Source organism: Populus euphratica, unplaced genomic scaffold (assembly GCF_000495115.2).
Source record: "Populus euphratica unplaced genomic scaffold, PopEup_1.0 scaffold25.1, whole genome shotgun sequence".
NCBI lineage: Eukaryota > Viridiplantae > Streptophyta > Magnoliopsida > Malpighiales > Salicaceae > Populus > Populus euphratica.
Window position 1 is genome coordinate 2,553,460 of NW_011499851.1, and position 19,254 is coordinate 2,572,713.

Here is a 19,254-nt window from a genome sequence, read left to right on the forward strand (position 1 = left end):
GATGTGGGATATTACACTAAAAAACTAAATTTTAAATTTTCATCCATGTATTTTTTCACATATTTAGCCACTATATTTTTTTATATATAAAATCACACAATATCTTAATTAAACTTAACTAAACTTAAAAACACATACTTAACTTATGTTAATCATCTTAAAATAAATAAATAAACATATAAAACATCATTTTGTATTATTTTACCAAAATCCTAAAGAAAGAAAAAGGAGGAGAGGTGTGACTTACCTCAATAATGGTTTTGGCAGAGTGAGGAGGTATTATGCAGGCTCCTAGTGGCTGTCTCTGTGGCTAACCAATGATGAAAAAAATTATGGTGATTTTCTCTTTTTAAATAAAAATAAGGTTTCTTCTTTCTCCTAGCTTAATGTCTTTTTTTTCTATTTTCTTCTTCTCTTGCTCTTTTAAACTTATTGAAACTTTTTGGTTCAAAATGAACTAATTTGGTGACCCAAAAGTCAATCTTTCCCTCTTCCTTATAATTTAGGTTTTTGATATTTAATTGATTTTTCCATATTTTTTTATTTTTTTCTCTCTTCACTTCCCTTTGCCTTATGAACAAGTTGTTTTGAACCTCAAACTTCTTCTCCATAATCTTTTTTAAATTCAATTATTTTTGTCTCAGGCATTCTTCTCCCCATGCCTTTTTATGTATAGGTAGGGAGGAAGGTTCTCAAACCTTTCTATTGAACCTCAAACTTCTTCTCCATAATCTAATTTAAATTCAATTATTTTTGTCCCATGTGAGCTAATCTTATTCGTTGATTTTCTTTGATCAGTTTTGGCCATTCACCATTTTACACTTTATACAACATGCTCATATGGGCTCCTTTAACACGTGTTTTCTGCCACCATTTGCAGGCAATAAAGTAAGTCTTTAGCTGGAATGAACTACCAATGCAAGGAAAGAGAATGACATGTCTCTTAGCCATTAATATTCGGGTGTGAGAGAGAATCATACTCCAAGTTAGGACAAAAACATCTGCAACAAAAGAAGAAAATGAAAAATATGCGTACATGTGTTAGGGATTGAAATCAACTCCCCAGCCTGCATAAAATGGTGCCATTTAGGCACCTTTATATTTGTCTTACAATATGAAACGATGCAACACATCCTCATTTTCTTTTTCTTTCTTTTACCATTATTTTTCATTTGTTTCATTTACTTTTAATTTAGTCCTCAATCTTTTAATTATATCATATTCAACCAAATTTAAATTAATTTTTCAAGTTTTCTTTCAATTAAACCTCTAATAACATTTAAAACCATAGTTTTAAAACCCGGTTCAGGCCAGCAGGTCAACCCACAGCTAGAATCGGGCCGGGTTAAAGAAAAAATAAGGAAAAAAAAATCTAGTATGACTTGGCTCACCCAACAATCTAGTTGACCCGGTAAAAAACTTGGTTATAACTTGTTGATTTTTTTTTTTACTAAAACAACATCGTTTTAATTTAAAAAAAAAAATTGACCTGGACTTTTATCTTTTATTTCAATTTTCTCCTCAATTAGGCCTCTAATTAAATGAGTTCGATTCCAAACTTTGCTATCTTTTTCCATTTTGATAATTGGTCTTCAATTCTTTTAATTATGACCAATTTCATCCTTCTTTTTCCAATTAAATGCAAATTGCATGACCGCATCTGATCATGTGTATATTAATTTCTTGCCCAATTATAACCCAAAACATTTTTTTTTATTTTTGAAATACTTTTTCTTTGAGAATGTTTTCTTTTAACTTGATTTGTTTAAAAATGATTAAGAAGACATTCTTTTCTTAATATTTTTGGAAAATTATGAGGGGATAACAGTTGAATTATGAGAACACACATAAGTGTTGCAACAGAGGGAATCGAACTCGCACTGGGATGTAATACACTTGGTGCTTTGAAAGAACAAATTTAAGATGACACCTCCCTTGTGAATTGAACTCTGCCAAAGAACAGCATTACCAAGGCTATGCAAGGACATGGAAAAACTATAGTCAACAAAATAAAGTCAAAATAAATAGTGCTAGGTCAAAGGGATGATAGACTGCCACGCACTGCAAACAACAATAGTAAAGTGTGAGTATGTTTGTTTACGCACGTAGCTGCGGCAGCTTTCTAAACAAACTATGTAAATAATTTGTGTGGTAATATTAAAATATAAGTTACTACATATGTGGGGTACGTTGAAATCGCCGTTTCATGAGAAGCAGCTCCTAGCTGCTTCTTACACGGCCGTATCTATATGCCAAGTGACAATTCACCTGGCACTATTCATTTTAACAAATAAACACTGCTAACGAATAATTCACCTAGGCACTGTTCTTGTGGACAGTGAAGGTGAATCTTACTTATCACTGTTCACATGTGCAATGTTTCAATGATTTAACTATGTAAACCTAATAATTTTTTTAAAATTATATTGTATTTGAAAAACTAGTATTTTATATTATTTAATAATATTATATAAATTAGATGATATCACATAATGACATAGTATTTATGAAATTTAATTGTAATTTTAATTTTATTTATGATAATATTTTATCTGATTTTGTTCTATGCTCAAAATGTTATAAAAATTATAATTTTTATTGGATGAATTTCATACGTGATGAAATTATAGATAAGTCAACGAAATAATAAAAAATATTTGATATAAAATATTATTTATTTAATAATGTAATAGTGATAATTACATTTATAATATTTAAATTAAAGAGCATTAATATTAATATATTTTTTTTATTATTTTATAACCTCAATTTAAAAAGTATTTTTAAATAAATACATTAAACTATTTCTTATTTAATCTTAGTTTCAACCGTAATTTTAATCAAACATATATAAATATCAAACTAATCTCAACTAAAAATACTTTTTATAAAATAATTTTTTAAAATTACAACCGCTAAAAATACTAAAATATCAAATACACAAGTAGGTTTCTAAACAAACTATGTAAATAATTTGTTTGATAATATTAAAATATAAGTGACTGCATTTGTGGGGTACGTTGAAATCGCCGTTCCATGAGAAGCAGCTCTTGACTGCTTCTTACATGGCCGTGTCTGTATGCCAAGTGATGATCCTCCTGGCACTATTCATTTTAACAAATAAACAATACTAATGAATAATTTACCTAGACACTGTTCATGTGGACAATAAAAGTAAATCTCACTTGTTACTGTTCATAAGAGCAATGTTTCAACAGTTTATTGTACCATGTAAATCTAATAATTTTTTAAAATTATATTTTATTTGAAAAATTAGTATTTTATATTATTTAATAACATTATATAACTTAGATAGATATTACATGATGACGTATTATTTATAAAATTTGATCATAATTTTAATTTTATTTATGATAATATTTTATTTGATTTTATTACACGTTCAAAATATCATGAAAACTATGGTTTTTATTGGATGAATTTCATACGTGACGAAATTATAGATAAGTTAATGAAATAATAAAAATTATTGTTTATTTAATAATGTAATAGTGATAATTATATTTATAATATTTAAATTAAAGACTATTAATATTAATATTAATATATATATATATCTTTTTTTATTATTTTATAACCTTAATTTGAAAAGTATTTTTAAGTAATATTAAACTATTTTTTATTTAATTGTAATTTCAATTACAGTTTTAATATTAATATTAATATATATATATATCTTTTTTTATTATTTTATAACCTTAATTTGAAAAGTATTTTTAAGTAATATTAAACTATTTTTTATTTAATTGTAATTTCAATTACAGTTTTAATTAAACATATATAAATATTAAATTAATATTAATTAAAAATATTTTTTATAAAATACTTTTTTACATAAAAATACTTTTTATAAAATACTTTTTTAAAATCACTCTAGAAAGATCAACTTAGCATCCACAAAGTTGCCCACACTGTAAAATAAAAGCTAAAAATCATGTCAGATAAGGAAAATGCCTAGATGTAGAAGGAAGACCTGGCAGCAAAATGCATGACAATGAAGATGCCAAAAAAAAAAAAGGCAATAAAGAAAAAAACATGAAAATTTTCTCAACAAATCCATTATATAATCAGACCTATAAGCTAACAACGATGGAACCCGAAATAATTGCCCAACAAAATGATGAAAACTACTGCGTCTGTTGTTTTGAGGTATCAAAAAGAAACTAGAAAGTCTTAAACATGGTGGCTTTCTGCAATTTTTTATTTCAAAATCATGCCCAAGGACATGCCTTGGAAGACCAGCGGATCATTAAACAACCCAAAATGCTTCAGTGAAGTGCATCTTAAAACAACACCGTTGTAAAGTGTATCAATCCTCTGTACCTTCTCTGACAAAAACAAATCACGAAGAGAGAAATGATTCAGAATCAGTAGCCAAAGGAAGCATGCAAATTGTATAAGCGTCCGAATCATGACAATCTAAAACCCAAAAGAAGCATGAAAGAACCTAAAACCACCAAAGTTAGAATGGGTAGTCTATTTTTATTGAAACCAAGAAATATACTAAATTGAGAAAAAAAATCTAATAAGAGCTAAATTGAGAATTACTTGATAGTTAAAGGATTAATTTGAGACCTCCCATAACTTTTTTTTTTTTTGAAACAATCCACCGAATGTTTGACAAGCTACAATCCCAATCAACAATGGTCTCTTTTGGGAGAACGGTTAAACCGTATTTTTCTAGATTTTTTTATTTTTTAAACACATCTTTGAACTAATATATTTTTATTGTTTTGATGCATTAAAATTAAAAAAAAAATTATTATTTCTTTTTTTTTAAAAAAAAAAAGTTTTGAAAATCACCCTCGTAAGCTCGTGCTCCCTTAGGAAAAATACCCCCTAGCGACCTGCATGGCCCCCCGTCCCCCTGTCATCACTCTCCCTCTCAAACACGCACACTCAAAAATCACCAAACTCACCCCAGACAACCACCAAACAACTCCCCAATCTCCACCACCACCACCTCCTCCTGTAAGTCTTTCTTTCTTTCTCTCTCTGTTTGCAAATATTCCTAATCTAATTCTTGTTTTCACATATATCTATCTCTCTATTCAATCTTTCAATACAGTTTTTTATTCTGTTTATCTATCTATAGATAAATCTATATGGGCTGCACTGCTAGAGAAAAACATGTCCGTGCAAATCGGAGGGTGCCCCGCCCTGCCAAATACACTGAATTCGATCCCTGTATTTATGCCCAAACCCTACTTGAATCGGGTCTCAATCCTTTAGCGTACCATCTTAGTCTTCACGATCCAACCCATAACAACAACAACAACTCCAATTCTAATTTTGATGATAACGGATGGGGCTACTGTACTGAGGAGCAATTGGAAGAAATTCTTTTAAAAAATCTTGAATTCTTATATAAAGAAGCTATTTCGAAGCTTATTGGATTGGGTTATGATGAGGATGTTGCGTTGAAGGCAATCTTGCGTAACGGGTATTGTTATGGCGGCATGGATGTGCTGACTAATATATTGCATAATTCATTGGCTTATTTGAATAGTAATAATTGCGGTAGCAGTAGTAATGGAAATGTAGATGAAACGGAGCTTGTTTTTAATGATTTAAGGCAATTGGAGGAGCATTCCCTTGCGGGTATGGTTTGTTTGTTGCAACAAGTTAAGCCACAATTTAGTAAAGGTGATGCTATGTGGTGTTTGTTGATGAGTGATCTTCATGTGGGTAGAGCAAGTGCGCTTGAAATTCCTGTCACGAGTTTTCCGGGGAATGGGAGTGGTAATGTTCAGGGTAGTATAGAGAGTGTTAGTGGGGTTGATAATGGGGTTGGTGCGGTGGCACCAGCATTGTGTAGGTTTCATAGAGGATGGGGTTTTGGAAGTGGGGGAGGATCAGAGTTTTCACCTGATGGGTTTTTCTCATACAGTGCAGAAATGAATCTGCAAAAGGATATTGAGTGTCCTAAAAGGTTTAATCTATCGCCTTCAATGAAGTCTTTATTGAAAAGGAATGTTGCAATGTTTGCTGCTGGTTTTAGATCTAATTCGAAACAGATGCAGATGCAACCTCGGGTGCAAGTTCAGGCTTGTATGAGTGTTACTGCAGGTGGGGATGCTGCCTCAGTTGCAAAGGCAGATGAAGGGATGATCAAGAAGGGTGAGGAGTCTCATGATTCAAAGAATGAAGAAGGAATTAATTCAATGCTGAGCAAGCTTCAAAATTTGAAGCTTGATGAGAATTTGGAGCTTGTAGGAGAAGATCAGAAGGATGAGATGATAGTCACCCTGCTTCAACATATAAAGGATTTGGATAAACAAGTGAAGGAGCGGAAGGAGTGGGCGCATCAGAAGGCAATGCAAGCTGCCAGAAAGCTTAGTAGTGATTTAACAGAGCTTAAAATGTTGAGGATGGAAAGAGAGGAGACCCAGCGATTAAAGAAGGGGAAACACACTCTGGAGGATTCAACTGTGAAGAGGCTGTCTGAGATGGAGAATGCTTTAAGGAAGGCTAGTGGTCAAGTGGACCGGGCAAATGCAGCTGTGAGACGGCTAGAGACAGAGAATGCAGAAATCAGGGCAGAGATGGAGGCTTCTAAGTTAAGTGCATCAGAATCAGTAACAACATGTTTAGAGGTAGCGAAGAGGGAGAAAAAGTGCCTGAAGAGGCTTTTGGCTTGGGAGAAACAGAAAACTAAGCTGCAGGCTGAGATTGCAGATGAGAAAGAGAAGATCAAGGAGTTGCAACAATGTTTGGCCAATATTGAGCATGCTCAGAAAGAAGCTGAGGTGTGTTATATACCCAAATCCACTACACACATGCATGAAACTCCATTAAGATTTCCTGCTACATATTTGGTTTTCATTTTGTAATTTAAGTTAAGGTGAATTCTTACATTGATGAGTTTCTCTTAGCCTGCATTATTTTAGGATAAATCATTCAAGTACTCAACTCCCACGCCAACCCCCAACAGAATGGAAAAAACCCTTGAAATAGTGAAAGACAAAAGATGGGCCTCCAGATTTATAAAGCTCACTAGTTGAAGCAAAGTGGTTTGTTGTTCCTGTAGTGATCAGATAGCAAGATAAAAATGCTCGTTTGTGAAAGAATAAGTTTAACCTCATAAACTGTAAAGCTCTAGATATGATATTCAGTCACATGATTCCTGCCATTAATTGGTTGGGACTCTAAATTATTGGGATTAGAGTTTCTTAGAACAGAAAACTATACAGTCTTGTGCAACTTTTAACATTATTGAGAGAATAATTTTGCCTTTGGTGTTGTGTCCTCTGCATCTGATCCCAGAGCTCAACTTGTTTGAAGATGGAGAATTTAGGGTTTTTATAGCTAGGTAGTCCACAGCCATGTTTTTCAATATTGTTCCATCTGTTATTTTTATCTGCTTCAGTTGATTGAACTACTACTCCTTTAGGTGAATGACATTTTAGGCTACTGTGAGTAATTTGGTATGGGCTTCATTTAGGATTGCAAAAATAAGGTCCTAATATTTGAATATGATTTATTTGTGTCCTTAATGGCCTGCATAAATCTAGTAGAATTGAGAAGGCAAATACACTCCCAGCGGAAAGATGATGCTTCATTGTTGTCACACTGGACCCCGTGGCTAAATTTTGGTCTTGAAAGCAAACCTTTTGGTTGATTTAAGTGCAAGGCTAATGGAAAATGATTGCACATTTAATCACTGTACTTGGTGTGATGTAGGTGAGGCCTTGCTCTGCGAGGAAATTGTTAGATTGTTGGAGAGATAGGTTTTGAGTCATTACTGATAAGTGTAAATTAAGGCTCTACTGGGATACTCTCAAGAAGCTTTGATCATTCCTCTCATCATTGTAAATGAGAAAATATTACTTGGATAGGAACTTTTCAAAAGCTTAGTTAAACATTATTCAAAATAGGAAGGGGATGCCAAAAGCTTTTCAAGATTTCCAGTGTCTGCCTCCTAAAATAATTGATTATTATCTTATGAAATAAATAATTAAATAGAATCTTGCATCTTAATCTTTAGCATACCCTTTGCCTGTCTGCATTCTTTCTTTGCAAGCATACGTGTTTCTTAAGCTTTTTGAGATTGCATGGCCCCTAATAATGGTGCAAACTTGCATGGGGATGCAAGTCAACACCAGTGCGAGCAGCTAGGTGCCATGACACTCAAAATGCACTCCAAAGTGGAAATTTTCTTGGATACAGAACTTCCACAACCTTTTTAAGCTTTATATTGACTGCACTGTCCATTTTCCTTTTATCATTTCACTAAATTAAAATGAGTGAGAATTCAATCATTGAAGGTTACTAAATCATCATTTTGAGATTATGCCTGCATTTCCTCATGCTTTGACATAATTGTTTCCATGGTTTTGATTGAAACTCAACTATTAATTTCTGTTTGGTTTGGTCTGTAATCAAATTGGTGAATGAGCACTGATTCCTTGTTGCACTCTCTAGTTTATTTAGCAGACTATATGGTAACACTGTAGATTAATTTTGAAAGCTGCAATCTGCATGTGGTAACACTATAGATTAGTTTATCGTTCTTGTGTCTCCAACACTCTCTTTCTTGGTCATACTACGCTATTAGGTAGGCTGTGTTCCTTCAAGAATCTATTCAGCAGCCTTTTCAGGATCACCAGATGTCTTAGAACTGACTTTTTAATATAGTTAGCAACCTGTCTGCTTCCTTTTTTCTCTGTTTTGGAGCAAGTTTTAAGTTATCGGTTTTTTGGTTCGAGATTTAATTTACGGGTGCATTCTACCTAATCTTAAACATTAATAGGGAAGCAGTTATTCATTGCAATTTTATTATTACAGGTGAAGTGGAGGCACGAAGTGAAGGTGAAAGAGCAAGCTTTGGCCCTACTGGAAGAGGAAAGATGCTCCAAGGAAGCAGCCGAGGCTGAGAATAAAAGGAAGCTTGATGCTCTGCGCCTTAAGATAGAAATAGACTTCCAGCGCCACAAGGATGATCTCCAAAGACTTGAACAAGAGTTTTCACGTCTGAAATCTGCTGCAGAGTCCACTGAGCTGAATTATCAATCAAATGCTTTACCATCAGGAAAGTCTGAGAGGACAAAGCCCCAAGGAGGAACAATTGCTAGGTTGCTTCATGAAATAGAGAAACTGGAAAATTCATCAGAGAAAGGAGCCAGCTGTGACCGGGAATGCATGATTTGTATGAAAGATGAAGTCTCAATCGTTTTACTTCCTTGTGCTCACCAAGTTATATGTGCAAATTGCAGTGACAATTACGGGAAGAAGGGGAAAGCTACTTGTCCATGCTGCCGGGCTCCAATTGAACAGAGAATCCGTGTTTTTGGTGCGAGTTCATAGTCATAGTTTGAAATGAGAATAAAAGGAAAACACAGTTTTTCCCCTGGTATGCTTGATATTATGCATCTTAATACTTGCAATCACTGGGAATTTTTTTTTTTTTTTTCCGACAGATACATGCCTTACTGCTGGTGCTTCAGCAAAATACACCCGAGGATGGATGTAAATAAGAACCGAGTTTGAGTCAGGCTGTGTTTTTAGCCTTGAAATGAGCAAAAAGTAATTCTGCGTTGTTGTTTCCATTTACTTGAAATGTTTGACCAATTTATAGAAGTCATTCTCTCTCTTGTTTACGCGAGCATATGCATGCCCAGGCTACGCTGCTGATTTTCATTTTTTATTTTATTTTTTCATTTATTTATCAAACTATGTGTTCGGAAATAGCCACAGGACAGGATCCTATATTCTTCCAAATGCGTCTCCAACAAAATGAATAAAGTAGGATGATACTTCCGAACAAGCTCCTTACAGCATCGTTCCCCTACTCTATTAACAGCTCCCCTTGCATTCCAAGAAAGAGCAGAAAAATCCTTAAATAAATTCATTATCATAAAAGAGAGGACAAATTAAAGAAACCTGATCACCACTAACCATCACTGCATCGCATCAATATGCATGCCATGCTGGACACCCTTCTCATTCATCGTTTCTTTTTTTTTTATGAATTTATGAACTATTTTCATAAAAAAATGATTACATTTCATGTAAATTTTAAAGTTGATAAATTATTCAATATAAATTAAATAAAATTTTCAGAATATTCTTAGTTTGTTACAATTTTTATTGCCCATTTTATAGATATAACAATAAAATTTAACTTCTTTAACTATTTATATATACATTAGAGTAGCTAGTTACCGAACATTGTTTTTACCTCCCAACACAACCGATAACACAAAACATCACAGCTCAATAATATCAAAACGAACTCTTTGTCTAATTGTAGCCATACTCATCTAAGGTTCTACGTTACTTGCTACCATCATCATCACTAATAATAATAATATCATTAATTTTAAAGTGATATAACTTAATTTAACATATTCTAAATTTATTCTATAAAAATTATTAATTCAAGTTTTATAAATTTCAAAGCTACTAAAAATTTATTTAATCATTATCTTTATAATCCATGTAATTAATCAAGGTAAAATGAGAAAATCACTACAATTTACAACTAATATGTTAGTTGGCTGCATGTGGACTTGAAAAAAAAAATACAAGAAGAAAACGAATAACAAATGTTCGAGTAGACCATGAAAGAGATCAGAGTACAAAGGATAGCACTATTCCCCCGTTTCCCCTTGTATTTTTCAAGTAAGAAATCCTATTATAGAAATTCCAAGAAGAACTGAAATCTAATTGTAATTGTAGCTAAGGTCTTGCTACAATAGATAAAATAAATATTGAATTTACTTCATCAACCTGATTAATATATTAAATTTGTAATTTAATTATAAAATTATAATAATTTTATATAAAATAAATTAAAATAATTTTTAAAATATAATTTTTAATCAATATAATGTTAAAGGATACAATAAAAAAAATCAATTAAATAAAATGATATCTAAAATGACACAAGTTAATATATCAAACTCGTAACTCGAGTCATAATAGATCAAGATAATTTCATAAAAATAAATTAAAATAAATTATAAAATCTAATTTTCAATCAATTTAATATTGAAGGATGTGATTAAAAAATAAATTAACTAAAAAAACATAAAGAATAATTTAAATCAATTCGTCAAACTCATGATTAAGATTATAAGACTGAAATAATCTTAATTAGGTTAATGTCTCAAACTTGTAATTTATATCATGAAAATAAAATAATACAATAAAAAAATAAATTTAATATTAAATGATAAAATTTAAAAAAATAATTGAAAAAACTATTATAATAAAAGAGGTAGAGTAAAATCTCCTTTTTTTTTTCCCTAATATTAAATGATAAAATTAAAAAAAATGGAAAAAACTATTATAATAAAAGAGGTCGAGTAAAATCTCCTTTTTTTTTCTGTTAATTAATGTTTCAAAAGCCAAATGGCCAAACATAGGCCTCACGTCGAGAAGTTGAGAAATGCACGAGAAGAGTTTACACACACAAAATCGAGCACAGCTGTTTGAGAACAACACACCCATGTGAATTTGGTTTCTTGATGTTAGGTTAAGTATTATTAGCTCTCAAGCTTCCCTTTTCCACCATTGTTACTATCGTTGAGCTACTTGCTAGCTGTGGAGTTCTCGTGACTCTTAATGATGGGTGGTTCTAGCTTCACTTTTCATGTAAAACAAAACTTCATGCATCACCTCTCTCTCTCTCTCAATGGTCAACCGGCGGTGCACTGCTGACCCAACAGTGCAGCGTGTCACCGTCCACAACCACGACATGAACTTAAGAACTTAAAACCAAGTTTAGGCTCTGCTGAACCAGCCTCTATTTGAACCTAAAAACACAAATATCCACAACGTTTTGATTGACCTTGCCATTAATCTGTTCGGTCCACCTTGATCATATGCTCTAGATTTTACTACGTGTTCTAATGTATTTTTTTGTTTTTTTTAAAAAAAGAAAGATGAAGAGCCCTTAATTATGGTCTCGTTAATTTCCAAACTAAAGAAAGATGAAGAGCCCTTAATTATGGGCTCGTTTTCCAAGAAACTCGATCAAATTGGTTAAGAAGGCCCCTCCGCCATCACAGGTTCCTTGAATTTAGAAAAATATCGTAATCTGAGCATGACTTGTGCTTCTTTTTTTCCCTACCATTATTACCATATCGTCATTATGTGTGATTTATATTTATAAGACCACAGGACTCTTGATGCAAATATATTCAATAATGTAGATCTGTCCCTACACTTTCTGGGGATAATTCCATGACTAGAGGTTAATCTCTTTTAAATATCAGTAATTAATTTTTAAAATATTTTTTATTTAAAAATACTTTGAAATATTTTTTTTGTTTTAAAAAAATTATTTTGATATCAGTTTATCAAAACTATCCATAAATATAAAACGATTAATTTTAAATAAAATAAATAAATTTTTGAAAAATAAGATTTTATTCGCGTTTTCAAACCCAAGCTAAATAACTCTAATTGTTAATTTTTCTTTGTTTGTTTTATTAGCAGGCCATACTGTTGTAAACTTAATTTAAATGTAAGACAAAGATTTTCTCGTAACTCGCATAAATATTGACCAAGTAACCAAGTATTTTTTTAAAAAAATTAAAATTGATGCAACTAGAGGCTTAATGGTGCTTGTTCTACAGGACGGGTGTAATAGCTACTCGAGTCTGAATTTCCACCCCGCTTCTCTTGTATGTGGAAATCTGACATATCTGAATTGTTGGGTATCCTTTAGACACAAATATTAATGAAGCATTCGGACTCTCTTTCGGTTATTAGCGACATTAATGTCTTGGCAAAGAGGCACCAAGTACTTCGATGTTTGTTGAACTATAGCACCTAACACATGGTGAATCCTCTTTACTTGGGAGGGGGGTCGTGTTGGGGCTCTCGTCTATAAACCTCCATTAACGTTCATCAATAAAACAAAAATGTATTTGTTTTAATATTTACTATAATACAAGAAATCATACGTCGTTAGCAGATTCAAGTTTACTTCTTTCGGCTGACAATGTACCCCTTGTGAAAAGCAACCGATGTTGAATATCTATGGACTTTTTAATGGAGGACATGTGAATGCAAGGATGAGCAATACTCTCCATATATTTATTTAAGGAGTTAACACAGGCCTCTCAAAGAAGTTGGAGTTCTCATATCACATCAAAACTCCCCACTAGCATTCCGAGTAGCAACAGTATTTCTTTAATACTTTCCCTGTCATTGATTATGTATGAATCATTTCTTTAACTTAGTTAATTAACAACACACAACACCCAAGATTAATCATCTTACCTGTTTCCAATTATACACATTAATATAACCTTCTGCTTCTTAGATCAATCACCTCATTTATATATAGAGAGGGTTAAGGGTGTCGATCTTCCAGAGTGCGTGTGATCATGGAGCTGATCTTGCCTGTATCAGCTAAGGAGAATTTGAAGAAAAACATGAAAGCTATTTCTGAGAAATTGAAAAGGTTTCCTGGTCTGTTGTGGCGAACAGTTTGGAGAGTTGGTCGGGATGATCCTAGAAGAGTTGTCCATGCTTTGAAAGTTGGCTTGTCTTTGACATTGGTTTCCTTGTTGTATCTTCTGGAGCCATTGTTCAAAGGGATAGGCCAGAACGCTATTTGGGCCGTCATGACTGTTGTTGTTGTGCTTGAGTTCACTGCAGGTCAGTTAATTTACGTATATGATTGCTAGGTAGCGTGCACTTTATTCATCGTTTGGCTATGCTTTTTATTATTATAACAAAAATCCATTTGTTTGATTCATTTCTTTTTTCTTTCGATGATAGGAGCAACCTTGTGCAAAGGACTGAATAGAGGCATAGGAACCCTCTTAGCAGGGTCTTTGGCATTTCTCATTGGGTACATTGCAGAAAAAACTGGGCTTGTATTCCGAGCTGTTTTCATTGGGACCGCAGTTTTTGTGATAGGTAATAATCAGCTAATTCCTTGATGAAAGTTCTTTTCGAAATTTCCTCTGGCTTAGCGACGAAACAACTTCCTAACAGCATTTTCTCAAAACAATGGCTTCTGTCTTCTAGGACGTAGTTCGATGGAAATAGTTTAAAGTTCATTCCATGTCACAAAAGATTTTAAAAAAAAAATATAACATATTTTCACGTTTAGTGGCATTTGATTTAGCCTGTTGATAATCTTAAGATTTATCTGAAGAGCATCTGATGATAATTTAATTTTTGACCTCTAGTCCCTATTTTTATTGTGGTGATTATGTTGTTCTTTCAGTATAACAGCACACTAAATCGTGTTTACATGTGCTCAGATTCCCTTTTAAGGAGAACATCCAAATCCCAAATAATTTATAGCTTCCACTTTGGGAACAATTTCTTATGTAACATGTAAAAGATTCTAATAAAATAATGTTGTGTTATTCATTTGTTCTAATCCCTACTGATTAATTGATCATATCTTGCTAAATTTCTCTACTTGCAAATATAATTTCCATTACATGCATCAAAGGCAAAAAAACCAAAAAACAAAAAAACAAAAGAGCTTGTATATAAATTTATATCTTTTAGATTCGTTTTATTTTTCACATTGTTTTGTTCTTTGATCCAAGACTCATGAAACATCATTATACTTTTTGTAGAAAACATCTAATCCAATGCCTAAATAACTCATTACAAAAAAGAAAAAATGTAATTGCTCAACAAAAAGTTCACGATTTTGGGTATATCATTGTATAAAAACATCTTTTCATGTTTAATTTGACAGGAACTGCAACAACATACATGAGGTTCTTTCCCTATATAAAGAGGAACTATGACTATGGTGTTCTCATATTCCTCTTGACCTTTAATCTGATAACTGTGTCAAGCTATCGTGTGAGCAATGTATTAAAGATTGCACATGAACGCTTCTACACCATTGCCATTGGTTGTGGCATTTGCCTAGTAATGACTCTTTTTATATTCCCCATTTGGTCCGGAGAAGACCTCCATAATTCCACGGTGATCAAGCTTGAAGGGCTAGCTAAATCTATAGAAGGTATACATGCAACATCAAAACCAAGAATTGCTCTTTTTGAATATTTCCTTTCCTTCTAATTTTCTTTAGTCCTTTATTTGCTTTTTCCAATGGCAGCTTGTGTCAATGAATACTTTAATGATGTTGAGAAAGAAAAGACCCAAGATAAGTCACCCGAGGATCCCATTTACAAGGGATACAAGGCAGTATTAGACTCAAAATCACAAGACGAAACTCTAGTAAGTTCTTTTGTACCGTACGTTTATGTCACCTTGAGTAAATAAATGGTTTTGTTGTTGAATATGTTCTTGTTACCACGAATTTGGTCAGGCATTACATGCAAGTTGGGAGCCCAGACACTCAAGGCATTGCAGATATCCTTGGCAACAGTATGTGAAACTAGGAGCGGTTCTTCGTCATTTCGGTTACACTGTTGTAGCTTTACATGGATGTTTGCAATCTGAAATTCAGGTATCAATGATCTTCCAAACTTAATATTAAACATTATGATCAATATACCTTGGAAATTTTACAATAATAACGTTAGGGTGCATGCTTTCTAGTTAGTATGGACTGACTTAGAAAAATGCTTCATAGCGAGTTAATTTGATCTCCTTTTCTCCGCCATCTTAATTAATAAAATCCACAATTTAATTAATATTCGTTTAAATGTCTTGTATTTTGCTAGACACCACAGCATTGTCGTGTACTCTTCAAAGATCCATGCATTCGTGTCACCACTGAATTATCAAGAGCATTAATGGAGCTTGCCAATAGTATAAGGAATCGACGCCATTGCTCCCCTGAGATACTCTCCGATAATCTCCACGAAGCCTTGCAAGACCTCAACAACGCCCTAAAGTCTCAACCAAGACTTTTCCTGGGCTCCAACAATAACCAAGCCACCAACATGCTAGCAGTAGCAGCTGCACATGCTAATTCTAGCCAAAAGCGTGAAAAATATAATGGAGTCTCGTTATCAAGTTTCAAGACCGACAATTCTGCATTACTCGAATGGAAATCTAAAAGGATGAATAATGAACATTCAAGATCGGAAGCAGCAGAGAGGAAGGTGTTGAGGCCACAGCTGAGTAAAATAGCTATCACAAGCCTTGAGTTCTCGGAGGCACTTCCATTCGCGGCATTCGCTTCCTTGCTAGTAGAGACGGTGGCAAGGTTGGATAATATTATCGAGGAGGTTGAAGAATTGGGAAGGATAGCATGCTTTAAAGAGTTTAAACCCGGAGATGAGGTTATTGTAAATTTTAAAACCCAAAAGGTTAATGTTACGCTCAATCATTTTTCTTCTCAAGGGGCAGAATGATGGAGACCGAAGGATATTGGGCTATACTTCATTGTTATCGTTACTTAGCTAGCTTATTACCGTTATTCTTTTGGAACTGAATGAGTTTATATTCCTGATCATATAATGCAACTTTGAACTATTGATTTCTTGTCCTTTTATGTATTCATGTTTGTGTTCAAATTATGTTAAGTACTCTACCACCTTGTTGATACATGCTTCGAGTATTTCAGCTAATTTGAGAGCTTCTATTTTTTTACTTTTTTCTTTCTGCCAAAAGAGTAAATGAGTAGCGTTTGCGAACCAAAAAATTATACTGAAAAACAAAAATGACATAATTCCACCTAGATCGATGGCAAGTGATAACATTTCCTTGGCTATGTTGCTGGCTTAATATCATTATTTTTTAAATCTTTTATAAACATATTAGAGAGATATTTTGTGTATTTTCTTGAATATATTGTTATATAATTTATATATATATATATATATATATTTCTAACCATATGTTATATAATTTATATATATATATATATTTCTAACCACATGATAAAATGTTGAGTCATTAATTTTCCTTTTCATTTTTGGTTATGTGTTTAAATTTGCTACCCCAGAAAGTAATTCAGATTATCATCACAAGCATTAATCAGTACTTGAAAAGGTTTCCACTCGTGACATTTACTTCTTTATCGGTGCAAGGTGGCTAGGCAAGCCTAGATCATAATTCATGGCATTGAAGAAGTTGTAGAATTATGGAGGAGGATATGAACACGGTTAATTCAAAGTTTAATCTCTATCAAAGAACTACTTTAAGTAAAAAATCTAAGCTATGAAATAAAATTACAAGAATAGTTTTATATTAAATAAATAGTTTAATTTCTATCAAAGAACTAGCTAGTTTTATATTTAATAAGATTTCAAGATTATAATAATAGTTTTAACACAACTATGTACGTACTCAAATGAATGTTCTATATTACACTATTATATCATATTGTGCCTAATTATTTAATTTTAAATAATGAAAAAAAAAGATGGTAAGATTTAAATTTATGCATTCATACTCGAACCAAAATATTCAGTTCATAGTTATAAGTAAAATATAAACACAATCATATATATGCACCCCCTGATATATATATATAATTGTAGTTCATTTAACTTAAAATAGTTGGGGCAAGAACGACTACATGTTGTGGTTCAACATAATCCTCTCTATGTACAGCCACACAAAAATCTGCGTACGTGTAATAAGGAATTGAGTGGTCGACCCAAGAGAATCTACGAACAAAAACCCACGTAAAGATGCAAACTTTGTACGTAGTCCAATTTGTCTCCACTAAAAAGGCTTTTTCTTGAGTCCCTCTAATGGCAGATCTAGTCTTTTAATTCAGAAATAGTTGAAAGTCATCGTCAAAATATACCCAGACAGATGATATGCATTAGTTTTTATCATTATAATTGAAATATAATGCTTCGGGTCAGATCAAATTCATTGTTTGGAAATAAAATGAATGCATGTTCTTCCTCTCCTGACGATTTGGATAGCTGGGTTAATCAAATTATTATTTTTTTTATATTTTTATATGATAAAAAAATAAAAAAATAATTTATTCTCACACTACTACTAAATTATAAAAAAAATTAAAAAAATCATACACATAAAGTGATAAAATTAAAAAAAATAAACCACAAATATTATAAAAAAAGCTTAGAAATCCCATTCCAACTCTTTGTTTGATATTTAATTAACTCATTAAACCCATAATTCAGGTTATAGATAATTGAAATATAATGCTTCGGGTCAGATTAAATTCTTTGTTTGGATATAAAATTAATGCATGTTCTTCCTCTCCTAACGATTTGAGTGGCTGGGTTAATCAAATTATTATTATTTTATATTTTTATATGATAAAAAATAAAATAATAATTTATTATCAATCTACCACTAAATTATAAAATTAAAAAAAAAACATACACATAAAATAATAAAATTAAAAAAAAAAATATTATAAAAAAAACTTAGAAATCCCATTCCGACTCTTTGTTTGATATTTAATTAACCCGTCAAATTTATAATCCTGATTATAAACTCCACTAGATCGATTTAATTTTTATGGTTGTAAACTCTATAGATCAATTTAATTTTTGTTATATAATAAAAAAAATATAAAAATTAACATATTATCAATCCAATACTAAATAATAAAAATAAAAAATACTAAATAAAAAATAAAAAAAATCCAACCAAAAAATAACCAACAAATAAAAGCCTAACTAAGCTGCGCTAAGCATGTCCAAAGAGCCAGCGCGTGGTCCAGGGGAGGCCAGTGTGCTTGGCTCTTTTATATATAAAGGGGTGGGTCTTATTTTTTTTTTTTTTTTTTAAAAAAAAGAAAACCCCACTGAACAACAACACAAGTTTGATATAAGATGCTTAAAATAATATGTTAATCTGATTCGTTGTTCATATGAACAATTAAATCGACTCATGCTTTTAGTTGTTTCAATAATAATTGTTAACCTTGATGCCATACATTTATATTTTATATATTTTAATGATAACAATAATATAAAAATTACTTTTAATAATATATTTGGTTAATAATAAATTTTAAACAATTTTTATACAAAGATCCTATCAATAAGTATAAATAATTTTATAAAGAAATCAATCAAAAAGTCTAAGAAGAAGCAAAATGAAGATTTAGTTTAAATATTTTAGTACTATGTTGTAAATTTTTATATCTTATCTTGATAGTACAAGTAAAAGGAACTCACACATTTTACTATGGATACATTTAAAATAATTGATAAATAAATTGATATAAATGGTTCTAAAAATTCACCTATATTAAACTTATAAAATTAAAATTATACATGAACCGGTCCACTATTTGGTGTGACCAAATAAAACAAACAATTATTTATTGATTAATGATAAAAATTTGAAAATTCTATAGGAATCGATCGACTGATTAGTTTGACCAATCTAAAT

At 31.8% G+C, this 19,254-nt stretch overlaps 2 protein-coding genes across 3 annotated transcripts; both read left to right on the forward strand.

The window, feature by feature from the left end:
- Positions 1-4,855: 4,855 nt before the first annotated feature.
- LOC105121587 (MND1-interacting protein 1-like) lies at positions 4,856-9,625 on the forward strand. 2 transcript variants are annotated; one of them, XM_011020298.1, is made up of 3 exons: positions 4,856-4,992; positions 5,117-6,770; positions 8,809-9,625. In XM_011020298.1, exons 2-3 carry the CDS (start codon positions 5,127-5,129, stop codon positions 9,325-9,327), a joined length of 2,163 nt encoding a protein of 720 aa, XP_011018600.1. In that variant the 5' UTR covers positions 4,856-4,992; positions 5,117-5,126; the 3' UTR covers positions 9,328-9,625. The 2 variants fall into 2 exon arrangements, with proteins under 2 accessions (XP_011018600.1, XP_011018599.1); XM_011020297.1 differs by having other exon boundaries at positions 4,856-6,770.
- A 3,453-nt stretch (positions 9,626-13,078) lies between these two features.
- LOC105121588 (aluminum-activated malate transporter 12-like) lies at positions 13,079-16,411 on the forward strand. Its single transcript, XM_011020299.1, has 6 exons — positions 13,079-13,635; positions 13,759-13,899; positions 14,702-14,974; positions 15,071-15,192; positions 15,284-15,424; positions 15,642-16,411. The coding sequence occupies exons 1-6, from the start codon at positions 13,362-13,364 to the stop codon at positions 16,275-16,277; spliced, it is 1,587 nt and encodes a 528-aa protein (XP_011018601.1). The 5' UTR covers positions 13,079-13,361; the 3' UTR covers positions 16,278-16,411.
- Positions 16,412-19,254: the final 2,843 nt, after the last annotated feature.

What these genes read in the sequence shown, in the direction of transcription:
- LOC105121587 (XM_011020297.1), top strand. Translation starts at nt 5,127, where the DNA reads ATGGGCTGCACTGCTAGAGAAAAACATGTCCGTGCAAATCGGAGGGTG. An exon ending in ATGCTCAGAAAGAAGCTGAG is followed by an intron (nt 6,771 to 8,808) that starts GTGTGTTATATA and finishes TTATTATTACAG; the next exon opens with GTGAAGTGGAGGCACGAAGT.
- LOC105121588 (XM_011020299.1), top strand. Translation starts at nt 13,362, where the DNA reads ATGGAGCTGATCTTGCCTGTATCAGCTAAGGAGAATTTGAAGAAAAAC. An exon ending in GACCGCAGTTTTTGTGATAG is followed by an intron (nt 13,900 to 14,701) that starts GTAATAATCAGC and finishes TTAATTTGACAG; the next exon opens with GAACTGCAACAACATACATG. An exon ending in GCTAGCTAAATCTATAGAAG is followed by an intron (nt 14,975 to 15,070) that starts GTATACATGCAA and finishes TTCCAATGGCAG; the next exon opens with CTTGTGTCAATGAATACTTT.